This window comes from Acomys minous, assembly GCF_964271855.1.
Source record: "Acomys minous genome assembly, chromosome: 2".
Classification (NCBI taxonomy): Eukaryota; Metazoa; Chordata; class Mammalia; order Rodentia; family Muridae; genus Acomys; species Acomys minous.
Genome location: NC_140484.1, coordinates 26,504,704 through 26,517,400, shown reverse-complemented (window position 1 = coordinate 26,517,400; position 12,697 = coordinate 26,504,704). Strand labels below are relative to the sequence as shown.

General features: G+C 40.1%; 1 protein-coding gene across 2 annotated transcripts in view; it reads right to left on the bottom strand.

Annotated features, from left to right (window-relative positions):
• RNLS (renalase, FAD dependent amine oxidase) overlaps positions 1-8,031 on the bottom strand; it is a 269,436-nt gene extending 261,405 nt beyond the window's left edge. Inside the window, exons 1-3 of one of the 2 annotated variants that reach the window (XM_084772255.1) lie at positions 5,862-8,031; positions 4,839-4,944; positions 2,780-2,922 (exon numbers count right to left, since the gene is read on the bottom strand). In XM_084772255.1, the coding sequence (XP_084628381.1) occupies positions 2,780-2,922; positions 4,839-4,944; positions 5,862-5,979 (367 nt within the window). In that variant the 5' untranslated portion in view covers positions 5,980-8,031. The remainder of the gene's footprint in view (positions 1-2,779; positions 2,923-4,838; positions 4,945-5,861) is intronic. The other variant, XM_084772254.1, reaches the window with a different exon arrangement.
• Between the last annotated feature and the right edge of the window lie 4,666 nt (positions 8,032-12,697).

Sequence of the window (12,697 nt, the reverse complement as noted above, 5' to 3'; positions counted from 1 at the left end):
TTAGGGCAACAGAATTAACCTGCCTCCAAGCAAAAAAGATATTTATGCCAGGTGGTCTTTCAACTGGGTCTTGGACTTTTCTTTTCTTGTCTTAAAACTCGAACTGAAACACTAGTCTTTCTTGAGCTTTGAGCTATTAATCTTTGGACTAAACCTACACAATCAGCTCTCGTGGGTATGAGGCTTGTTGACTCACCTGCCAGATCTTGGAGCTTGGTAGTCTCCATAATCATGTGAGCCAATTCTTCATTCTTTCTGTTTCTACACCTTCTTTTCTTCTCATGAGTGTTACACACACACACACACACACACACACACACACACACACACACACACACTTTCATACTCTAGTATGTGTTGAAAATTGATACCAATATATTATCCCTAAATTCACTGATGCTCAAGTCACTAACATAAAATGGCATAATATTTGTAGGTAACTAATATATGTCTTCCAATATGTCTTACAACTCTTCTAGATTATTCACAATATCTAGAACAGTATACCTGTTAAGCCAAAATATTTTATAATCTGTTGTTTAGAGAATTATGGAATGAAAAACTCTCTATATATTCTGTATATCAACACCAATTGTACATATAAGTACCCATGGATTAAAGACAAGGTGAACCACATTATTGACAGGTATTAGGGAAGACTTCCTTCTCATGAAGTATACTATAGGTGTGAGCTCACACCACTAGAGGGAGCCTACCGCAGACCCAAGATAGAACCAAACATGATTGCATTTAAAAAAAAGTCAATGAAAGGATTCATAATGATATTCTGCCCGTACTCATAGATCGGTGCTTAGCCCAATTGTCAGCAGAGGGTAGTCATTCAGCAACTGATGGGAGCAGATACATAGACCCACTGCCAACATTAGGCAGAGCCAAGGGAACCCCACAGAACAGGGGGAGGAAGGACTGTAGGAGGCAGAGGGCTCAAGGACACAAGAACATGGCCCACCAGATCAACTAACTAATCAGGACTCAGAGGAGCTCACAGAGACTGAAGCGACAAACAGAGACTCTGAGCTAGGTCCTCTGCTTATATCTTATGGTTGTGTAGCTTGGTATTCTCCTGGGACTCCTAACGGTGGGAGTGGGGGTGTCTCTGACTCCTTTGTTTGCACTTGGTACCCTTTCTACCTACTGGGTTGGGCCTTATTACTTGTTATGTCATGTTCTGTGTATATCCGTGGGAGGCCTGTTATTGTTTTGTTTTTTTAAAGAGAAACAGAGGAGGAGCGGTCTGGGCATGGGGGAAGGGCTGGGAAGAGTACAGGGGAAACTGCAGTAGGATGTAATGTATAAGAGACAGAGAGAGAGAGAGAGAGAGAGAGAGAGAGAGAGAGAGAGAGAGAGACAGAGAGAGAGACAGAGACAGAGACAGAGACAGAGAGACAGAGAAGGGGGAACATCAAATAAAAAAAAAGTTTCTGGAAAAATTTTTTGTCAGCTTCTTGAGACAGGATATCACAGTACAGCCCTTTCAGGCCTGGACCTTACTAGATGGCCCAAGTTGTCCTTGAACTTGTGATTTTCTTGCATCTGCCTCCTAAGTGCTAAGAAAACAGGTGTATGCCACCCTGCCTAGGCCCTTTTCAGTGTCTCAGTGGATATAAGTAGATACATCTGTGAATGAGGCAGGAGGCTAAAGTATACTCCACCTGTTCTGTTTCTCTGAAGAACTCAATTACACTTTCATGGTTTGAATCTCAAGAGGAGAAATGGCTAAGCCAGAACTGGATTGTTTAGGAATCCTGTTGTAGATCATCTTGTTGACCTTTCGCATGCTCAGATTTCTTGAGGTGGTTCAGTAAGTAATGTTTGATAAGAAAGACTAGAATAATAATACTTCTATAAATAGCTTGTGAAACAAAACAAATTTTTACCTTACACCTTTCTACAGTAATCTTGAATACAGTAATTAGCCAAATTACAACTTACTAAGACATCTTGCTCTATAATAGAAAAATAATGTATCACCTCCAAACCCCTCTATTTGTTCTTTTAACAAAATATCCAAATTCTAAAGTATTCATAAAATGCATACAAAATGAAAATCTCAATAGAATAAGATATTCACAGATAAATGAAAAGAGCTAGTTAACAAAGCAAGAAGATGTATAAATTTACTAATACCTTTGGAAACAAAAACAAAACTATATAAATATGCTTTTAAACATGTTACTGCTAAATATCTGTGAAAAACATTCTCATTTACTACTGAAGTCCTTAAGAGTAACACAGCCTGTTAGGATTCAATCCAACAGCTATGTCAAGGTTAGAGATGCAAAAATGTTTCTGTATGCCAAAAAACCAAGGTCCAATCCCCCAAATATACAATACACAAGAGAGAGAAATCAATGAATAAGTGATAACACACACATACTATAGTGTTTTGTATATCCTTAAAGGAAAGCAAAGCAAATTAAATTTCTTGATATGAAAAACAGGCTAAAGATATGGAACAAAAAAAAGTACTAAATAGTTTATGTAAAATAATTCCCCTCTTCATATTTTAAGGAAGTGAATACAAATGGATTAATAGGAAATAGAGACGCCATACAGATCAATAGGGAAACAAACATTTGTAAAAAAAAAAAAAAAAAAGCACACACTGTAGACCGAGACAAGCCTTTCTTTGGAGGAAGGAAAGACTGACTGACACTAAGGAAAAGACAAGAGTATAACCATTTTATAATCTTCCATAGGATGCTAACATTTCATTCATAACCTTTATCTTAAAGGGTAAAGAAGATCCAGTTCCCACCTGACTCTTTTAAGTAGTGCTTAAGAATTGAAGACATTCCTTGAGGTGCCACAAAGTTGCAATCCCCTTCCTTCACTTCCATTCCTTCAATAGGAGAGGTCAGAGGCTCCAAAATCCCACAGGCTAACAGCTCCTCGTAAAACCTGAAATAATCATTACATGTAAACAAGTTGTACGATTAGCTTTGCAACACTTGTCTTCTGAGAACGCTTAGAGATAAAAAAAAAAAAATCAAATCACACTATATTTAAATCCTCATATGATCAACTCAGTGTATACTGTGTTAAACAAAGTTGATGAACAGAAATGCTTCAAGAATTGGCTGACATTAGCCCAGTCCTATTTCTCTCCATAATGCCGAAGTCAAGAAAATACATGGGAAGATATTACATGCCCTACTTTATTTTTTTTTTAGCTTTCTATTTTTTAATTAATAGCACATTTTTATTGAAAATTAAAATAATTCATATTACATCTCATTTTCTATCCCATCCCATGCATCCTCCCATTCCTCCCTCCCTCCCACTTTCACCCCAATCCCCCTTCCCTATGACGGTGGCTGTGGGGGACCTCCTCCCCCTGAATATGGTGCTAGAGTATCAAGTCTCTTCTTGGTAGTCCGCTATCCTTCCTCTGAGTGCCATTGGGCCTCCCCAACAAAGGGACATGGCCAAATATGGGGCACCAGAGATCCTGTGAAAGTCAATCCCCAGTCTCCACTTAACTGTGGAGAATGTTCTGTCCCTTGGCTAGATCTGGGTAGGGGTTTGATGATGACTGCACGTTTTGTCCTTTGTTGGTGCCTTAGATCAAGCAGAACCCCTGGGCTCAGATCTACCCATCATAATGTTCTTCTTATAGGTTTCTAGGACCCTCTGGATCCCCCTACTTGCCTATCCCCTATATTTTTCTCACCTAGAGTCTCAATAGGATGTCCTCACCTCTATCCCCGTTTCCTGGTAGGTGCAGACTTTCATGGGACCTGTCCCTTGGGCTAGTGTCCAGTTATAAGTGAGTATATACTATTTGAGTCTTTCTGCTTCTGGGTTAGCTCACTCATTATGATCATTTCTAGTTCAATCCATTTGTCCACAAATTTTGGGAAATCCTTGTTTTTTATAGCTGAGTAGTATTCCATAGTGTATATGTACCACAGTTTCTTTATCCATTCTTCTACTGAGGGGCACTTAGGCTGTTTTCATGTTCTGGCGATTATGAATAAGGCTGCTATGAACATGGTTGAACAAATTTTCTTGTGTGCTGGAGCTTCTTCTGGGTATACTCCCAGGAGTGGAATAGCTGGGTCCTGAGGAAGCCCTATTCCCAATTTTCTGAGATAGCACCAGATAGATTTCCAAAGTGGCTGTACTAGTTTGCATTCCCACCAGCAATGAAGGAGTGTTCCTCTCTCTCCACATCCTCGCCAGCATGTGGTGTCACTTGAATTTTTGATCTTAGCCATTCTGATGGGTGTAAGATGGAATCTCAGAGTTGTTTTGATTTGCATTTCTCTGATGACTAGAGATGTTGAGCATTTCTTTAAGTGTGTCTCAGCCATTTGATATTCCTCTGTTGAGAATTCTCTGTTTAATTCTGAGCCCCATTTCTCAATTGGGTTATTTGGTTTGGTGGCATTTAATTTCTTGAGTTCTTTATAAAGTTTGGATATTAGACCTTTGTCCGATGCAGGGTTGGTGAAGATTATTTCCCAGTTTGTAGGCTTGTTGCTTTGTTCTTTTGACAGTGTCTCTTGCCTTACAGAAGCTTCTCAGCCTCATGAGGTCCCATTTATTAATAGTTGACCTTAAGGCCTGACATGCCCTACTTTAAACGTGCTTAGAAATACTTTCATTGCTATCCTCTCCCTTCAGCACTAACAATTATTACAATTTATTGAGCCCCATTTCTGTTCCATATACAATCCTATCCAGTCTTCACAAGGATCATAGGAACACTTCCCTGTTGTAAGAGGCAACGTTTAAGATGTGTTGGAATGGGTTATTTGTATCAGTTTACACCATACATGTCTGTCTACTAAGACTACTAATGACTAACTTACTTTTGATGCTTTTGGGAATAATGAGGAGTGCAGGTGATGTACTGAGCTCCCAGGTCGGCTGTGCATCCGGGGTTATGGGGACACTTGGCAGTAGTCATTCTTCCCCCTTAAAATGATTCATAAGCAATTGTCAGTGCATACAAGGAACCTTTTGAAATTATACAATTCACCCTTGATAGCCTGATAGGCTTATTGTCTTTGTCCAAATACATTAGAAAACATTATTAAGGTAAGTATATTTGGCCATTGATTTTTTTAAAAAAAAAAAATTTTTTTTAAAGAAATAAAAGACTCTCAGAGGAAGGGGAAGCAGGCTATCCAGATAAGACCTGACAGGCTGTGATCATATGGGGGGGAGGAGGTCCCCTTCTGTCACAGGCCGAGAGGAGGAAAATAGGGTGAAAGAGGGAGGGAGGGGGAAAACAGGAAGATACAAGTGAGGGAATAAAAATCGGGATGTAACCTGAATAAATTATTTAAAATTTTTAAAAAAGAAGAAAAAAGACAGTCATTTAAAAAAGAAATAAAATACTCATGAATAATATACCACTGCTTTACAGTGCTATTGGTATGTGATGTGTTAATCTGAACAAATAAAGGAAGGAATGGGTGAATAAAACAAAATGGAACGCAAGAATGACTAAGGAAGGCTGTTCAGTCAGGATGTAGTTAGAAGAAGGCTTCGTCTTCAGTCGAGACATCTGGAAAGTCTTGGTCAAGGTGGGTTCTCCAGAGAAAGCTGCAATGGCACAGAGCGACGCAGCCCACAGGGACCAGGTGGGCCGATGCTTGCCAGTCCCCAGCCTCCCCTGGGTAGTGCTCCCAGTTCAGCCAGCGTCTGCACCACCAGGCCCTGTGCTGTGGTGTGCCCTGGGCCTTCCGGCTGCAGCCGCCTCGGGTCACGTGACAGCGCGCGCGCGCTTAGCAAGCGAGTTGCCCAGGAGAAGTCACAGCTGGGCTGTTTTTCCTTGAGCGACACGGTGGCCGGCCTACGTCACCGAAGAGGCCTCTCCTCACACTCACCTGCGTCCTCAGCCTTGTCCCACAGGGCGAGGTACAGGGGCCCGGCTATCTCCTTCCTCAGCAGCGCGGCGCACAGGCTTCCGGTCAGCCCGGCGCCCACCACCAGCGCCCGGGTCATGGCGGCGGGCTCTCGGCTGGACAGGCGGCGGAGGCTCGGAGCGGCGCCGGCCCACACGCTGCCACAGTGTCCCCGCGGGGGTCAGAACTGTGCCCTGGGCGGGCCGCCTGCTCCCGAGAGGGCGGGGAACCCAGCAGCCGTGACCGAGGCCCAGACAGCTTGCCCAGGCCGCCTGCCTCGGGCCTTCACAGAGGAGCTGGCTTGGCCGGGTGAGTCCCCAATCCCATCGGCCCCTGGAGAAAAATCTGGAAGGCACAACCCGCCGGCCTCAGGAGGATGACTGCAGCGGTGGCACAGCTGCATTTCTTCAGGTGTTTCATAGGCTCTTTCAGGTGACAGAGGTTTTGAAATCAGGGGCAGGTTTTTGTTTGAGTTTTTTGTTTTGTTTTGTTTTGTCTTGTTTTTACAGTATCTCAGAGACTACAAAGTATGCTTCCAATCCTGACATTACCTCCTTGGCATCTATGAAATGTGGAAAATAATAAATCCTTATTAATGTTGTGAAGAATACAGATACTTGGCTCAACAGAAAAATTGACAGCAGTTACCACATCCCCAAATGATAACTTCTGTGTCCAAATGGGTTTATTATGTATCAAGAGATGTGATGTGAAATGGATTCTGCCACTACCATTGCTCTGCCTTCAGCTGTGTCCTAGAGGCTCACAAAGAAACGAGAAGCTATGAAAAATAGGAACCATTAAAAATAATCACCTGAAAAAAATAAATAAAAATAATCACCTGAAAAAATTAGTGGAACCTTGGCAATAGTAGCCAACAACAACAGCAACACACATTAGAAATCAAGTTTTGCTTAATGCCTCATGATGACAGAAATTCCCGTCTTCAATTTTTTATTTGATCAGTTTTGTTTGCCTAAGAAAAGAACTTGAAGAAAATGTTGATGAACATAGGTATCCTAAGAAGACATGTAAGCATGCTGGTAACAGAACAGGAAAAGCATTGAATGCATGGTTTGCAACTGCGTTTTACAAAGTATAAATAATAGATTTTATAATGCATAAAAACGAATTTCCACTACATAAAATCGCAAAAGACACAAATGACATAGCCAAAAAGTACTTGAATAGAATTCTAAACCTAAAAAATAAACTACAAAATTCAATAGGTATCTTTAACTGTTCTCCATTCAAAAATAAAACGTTTGTAATAAGCCACTGGGTTCAGGTTGAATTTCATCTGAGATAATTCTTTTAAAACATAAATAATGTGATATTTAATCCTAGAATGTTAGCCTCAAATTTGTCTAGTAGTAAAATGCATTTGTTTATTTGTTTGTTTGTTTTATTTTTGAGGTGGCTGATTCTGACTACTGTCTGGGAGACCATTGTGTGTGGTAAATATAGACACTTCACTTTAAGGAGGTTGGTCCAGGCTTATAAATCATGACAATAGTAAGCTGCACATGGACCTCATGATCTGTCCTTGGAACCTGCTTCTATACACTTTACCTTCTTTCTTCTTGCTCAGTTTCTGTTAATAGTCAAGTCATTGGACAATTAATCCTGAGACTTCACAGTCACCTTCCAGGACTACTGTTTTTTTCCTAGGTATCTATTAGCCTTTCTGACAATTTATTGTCTTTTGTATTTGATCTCCTAGAACCATAGAACAGAAACAGTATCTGAGTTACATGTCTATCAAGGAGGTGTTAAAGTGCCTAGGGGTGGGCTTCACCTTAGTCTTACAAACTAGACATTCCAAATTTTGAAAAGCAATTGCCTCAAAGCATTTAATTACTTGAACTCAAACTATCATTAATTCTTATGAGAATTAGCACAGTGCCTCTCTGTTTCCTTGCTCCCAGCTTCTGTTCTGGACCTAACTTGTAGAGCAAGCATTATTCCATAAACTTCCACAGCTCCAGGTGGCAGATAGAGTTAAATTCTACCCTAATTACATTAGTGTAAAAAAATACTCAATGGTATTTCTACAATATAACTTTACATCTTATTTTGCGTCTTCATATTCCCATGGTTTAGTTAATGGGAATTTCTGTTTCCTTAACTCATCCCCACATTTTCCACAATCTATAGTGGTAGAAAAACCCCACTTCCTGATTCTACCTTTGCATAGCACTTAAATTCCAGCTTTTTTTGTGTGTGTGTGAGCAGTTCTTGTTTTTCACATTTAATATCACAAAACACCTTTTTCCCCCTCTTGGTATAGGTCTCTTTCTGTCTTTCTTTGTGTTGTGGAATACTTTCAAGTCTGATAAGTAATGCTTTACTTTTAATTTTTTCTTTCTAATTTTAATGTTAAAAAACATAACCCAATTTTTCTCTTATAATAACTATTCCTTTTCTACTTCATGCTCTTTTTTTTTTCTAAAAGCTGCAAAATGCTGTGCTCACTTAGTTTTGCCAATAGTTGGATGGGTTTAGAGGCATCTGCTAGAGCACTGGGTACCAACCTTCCTAACGCTGCTGCACATACATGCAGTTCCTCATGTGCTGACCCCCAACCATAAAAGAATTGTCATTGCTACTTCATAACTGTAATTTTGCTATTCTTATGAATTATAATGTAAATGTCTGTTGTGTTTTCTGATGGTTTTAACCAACCCCTAAAGAGGTCATGACCCACAGGTTGAGAACTGCTGTAGTAAACCATGGGTAGCCTCTCAGAAGCCACATATCTCTCCCTCTTTTACTCAGCAGCCATAAGTTTCTAATATCTCATCAACTAGATTTTAAAAAATTAATATATTGTGATTGATTCAGATTACATCCCGATTGTTAACCCCTCACTTGTATCTTCCTGTTCTCACCCTCCCTCCCTCTTCCACCCTATTCCCCTCCCATAGACCTCTGACAGAAGGGGACCTCTTCCCCAACCATATGACAACAGCCTATCAGGTTTCACCCAGATAACATGCTTCCCTGTCCTCTGTGTCCCCTGGAAGCCTCCCCAGCAACGGGGTGATCAAATAGGGGCACCAGAGTTCATGTCAGAGGCAATGCCTGCTCCCCACACAACTATGGAGAGTGAGCTGTCCATTGGCTATATCTTAACAGGGGATCTAGATTTACTGCATACGTTGTCTTGGTTGGTGCAACAGTTTGTGCAGCCCCCCTCACCGGATCCAGTTCTGCCAGCCTTCGGGGTCTCCTAGTAGGGCTTCTGAACACTCTGCCTCCTTCTATCCCCCAATTCTTCCATACCACTCTCCACACTCCACCCAGAGCCCAGCATCAAGACCCAGCATCTGTCTGGATCTACAGCTGGGTGGAGTCTCTCAGAGGACATCTATGTTTAGCTAATATCCACTTATAAGTGAGTGTATGCTGTGGGGAGCCAAGACCATAGCCAGCAAGCATCTTGGATCTTGGCATAATACATCGAGTGGACCTGGGGCAGGCTGCCTTGTGACCTCTTTCCCTCCTTGCCTCATGGTACATTCCAGAAGGCTGCCTTGTAACCTCTTCCCCTCCCTTAAGGTACTCTCCAGCTGTTCTCAGTATCCCCGGAATTACAGAGGCCTTCAGAGGACGAGCGAAACAAAGTCTATAGATAACATCTTGTGGTTCCAGATGCCTAACAATTCCACCCAGCCCCAGAACCACAGGGACCCTCGCCCTGCCAAACTTCCTGACTTCCTGATATCTTGCATAAACCGCCCACCCAGATCACTGCACTCAGCCTCCTGCTTCAATGGTACATATTAGCCTGTGAGAAAATAAAATTTTGATCAGACTCCTTGACTTGCTGTCCGTTCTTCATGTCTCTTGTCCCCCATTCTCTCCCCCAAGAGTCTGAGGGTCCCAGCTGATAGTCCGGCAGGTCTGGACAGTATACCATGCGTGTCTTTCTGGGTCGAGGCTACCTCATTCAGGATGATCATTTCTAGTTCCATCCATTTGCCTGCAAATTTCAAGCTTTCCTTGTTTTTAATAACTTAATAATATTCCATTGTGCAAATGTACCACAGTTTCTTTATCCATTTTTTTTTTTGATTGAGGGACATCTAGGTTGTTTAAAGATTCTGGCTATTACGAATAAAGTGGCTATGAACATAGTTGTGCAAATGCCCTTAGTGTATGGTGGAGCATATTTCAGGTATATGCCCATGAGTGGTATAGCTGGGTCTTGAGGTAACACTCCTTCCAGTTATCTGAGAAAGCGCCAGATTGATTTCCAAAGTGCTTGTGACTGAATCCAAGAACACATTCACCATGACCAAGTAGGCTTTATACCAGACATGCAGGGATGGTTCAATATATGGAAATACATTAATATAATCTACCCTATAAACAAGCATATAATCATCTCCTTAGATGCCAAAAAAGCATTTGACAAAATCCAACACCCATTCATGTTTAAAGCCTTAGAAAGAGCCAGGATACAAGGCACATACCTAAACATAATAAAGGTTATATACAGCAAGCCAATAGCCAACATCAAATTAAATGGAAAGAAATTCCACTAAAATTAAGGACTAGATAAGGCTTCCCACTCTCTCCCTAGCTCTTCAATATAGTACTTGAAGGTCTAGCTAGAGCAATAAGAATATGAAAGGAGATCAAGGGTATCCACTCAGGAAAGGAGGAAGTCAAAGTATCACTATTTGCAGATGATATGATAGTGCACATAGATGACCCCAAAAATTCTACCAGAGAACTCCTACAGCTGATAAACACCTTCAGCAAAGTGGCTCAATACAACAATATTTTTTTAAAAAAATCAGTAGCCCTCCTGTCCACAAATGACAAATAGCTGAGAAATAAATTAGGCTAACACCCTTCACAATAGCCACAATAATATAAAGTATCTTGGTGTATCTCTAACTAAGCAAGCAAATGATTTGTCTGAAAAAAAAAAAACTTCAAGTCTCTGAAAAAAAGAAATTGATGAAAATTCAGAAGATGGAAAGATCTCCCATGCTAATGGATGGGGAGGATCAACATAGTAAAAATGGACATCTTACCAAAAGCAATCTACAGATTTAATGCAATCCCTATCAAAATATCTACACAATTCTTTAGAGACCTCGAAAGATCAATTCTCAACTTCATATGGAAAAACAAAACAAAACAAAACAAAAACCCAGAATAGCTAAAACAATCCTATACAATAAAAGATCTTCCAGAGAAATTTCCATCCCTGATCTCAAGCTGTGATATAGAGCAACAGTAATAAAAACAGCAAAGTACTGGCATAGAAATAGGCCAGTTGATGAATGGAATTAAAAGCAACCTAAAAATAAACCCACACACCTATGTACGCCTGATTTTTGACAAAGAAGCCAAATCCATACAATGAAAAAAAAAAGATAGCATCTTCAACAAATGGTGTTGGTTTAACTGGATGTCTATATGTAGAAAAATACAAATAAATCCATATTTATCACCCTGCACAAAACTAAAGTCCAAGTAGATTAAAGACTTCAACATAAAACCAGAGACACTAAATCTGTTAGAAGAAAAAGTGATAATGAGCCTTGAACTTATTGGCACAGGAGAGAACTTTCTGAACAGAACACCAACAGGTCAGGCTCTAACATCAATAATTAATAAATGGGACCTCATGAAACTGAAAACCTTCTGTAAGGCAAAGAAGACTGTCAACAGAACAAAACAATATCCTACATACTGGGGAAAGATCTTCACTAACCCTACATCCAATAAAGGGCTAATATCCAAAATACATTAAAAAAAAAACTCAGTAAATTAAACACCAAACAAAATAGTCCAATTTTAAAAATGGGGTACAGAGTTAAACAATTCTCAACTGATGAACATCAAATGGGGAGAAACGCCTAAAGAAATAGTCAATTTCCTTAGTTATCAGGGAAATGCAAATCAAAAGGACTTTACACCTACCAGTATGGCTAAGATAAAAAAACTCAAGTGACAGCATATGCTGATGAGGATGTGGAGAAAGGAGAACACTCTTCCATAGCTGGTGGGAGTGCAGACAGGGTACTTTGTCACTTCCTCCCACAACTGTGCAAAGATTTTGCCTGGTTTGATCTTGTGTTCGTCTTTTAAATTCAGGGACAACTAGTTTGTTTAATGTGTATAACAGCTGTCTCATGTCCAGAAAACAGTATTTTGCTGTGGTCACCCACTCTTTTTTGCTTTTACAGTCTTTACGTTTTCTATTCTGCAGAGAGCCTTGAGCATTTAGAACAGTGGTTCTCACCCTGTGGGTCGCCACTGTTTTAGGATTTGGATGACCCTTTCACAGTGGTCGTAAATCAGATATCTTAAATATCAGATATTTACATTGCAAGTCATAACAGATGCAAAATTAGAGCTTCTCTGAATGCTCCTTATTGTGTCATGAAAGTCTTTAAAGCAGATTAATGACTCTAAGGTACATTATTTAAAACGATGTAAAATGGCCTTCTGGTTTGGTTAGAATCATTAGTGGTAACCAATTTTATCAAAAGCTTTTGACATTCGTTGTAAATAGTGATAAAATAAGAAGTCTTGACTTGCAAATGTGAAAAGTCAAGTTTTAGAGCCATTTTTTTTTCTGTAAACAAACCAAGAACAGTGGTGGAGGACGTCTTTAAACTATTCAAATAACAAAGAATTAGGAACCAAAAATGTATGAAAACACCCAAGAATTAATTAGAAAGAAATATCAACAGGAAAACATGGCAACATCTTACAGCAAATTGTTAATATGTTTATTAACAGTAAAATGTTAATACTCATATTTACATATGAGTAATATGTAATACTCAGTA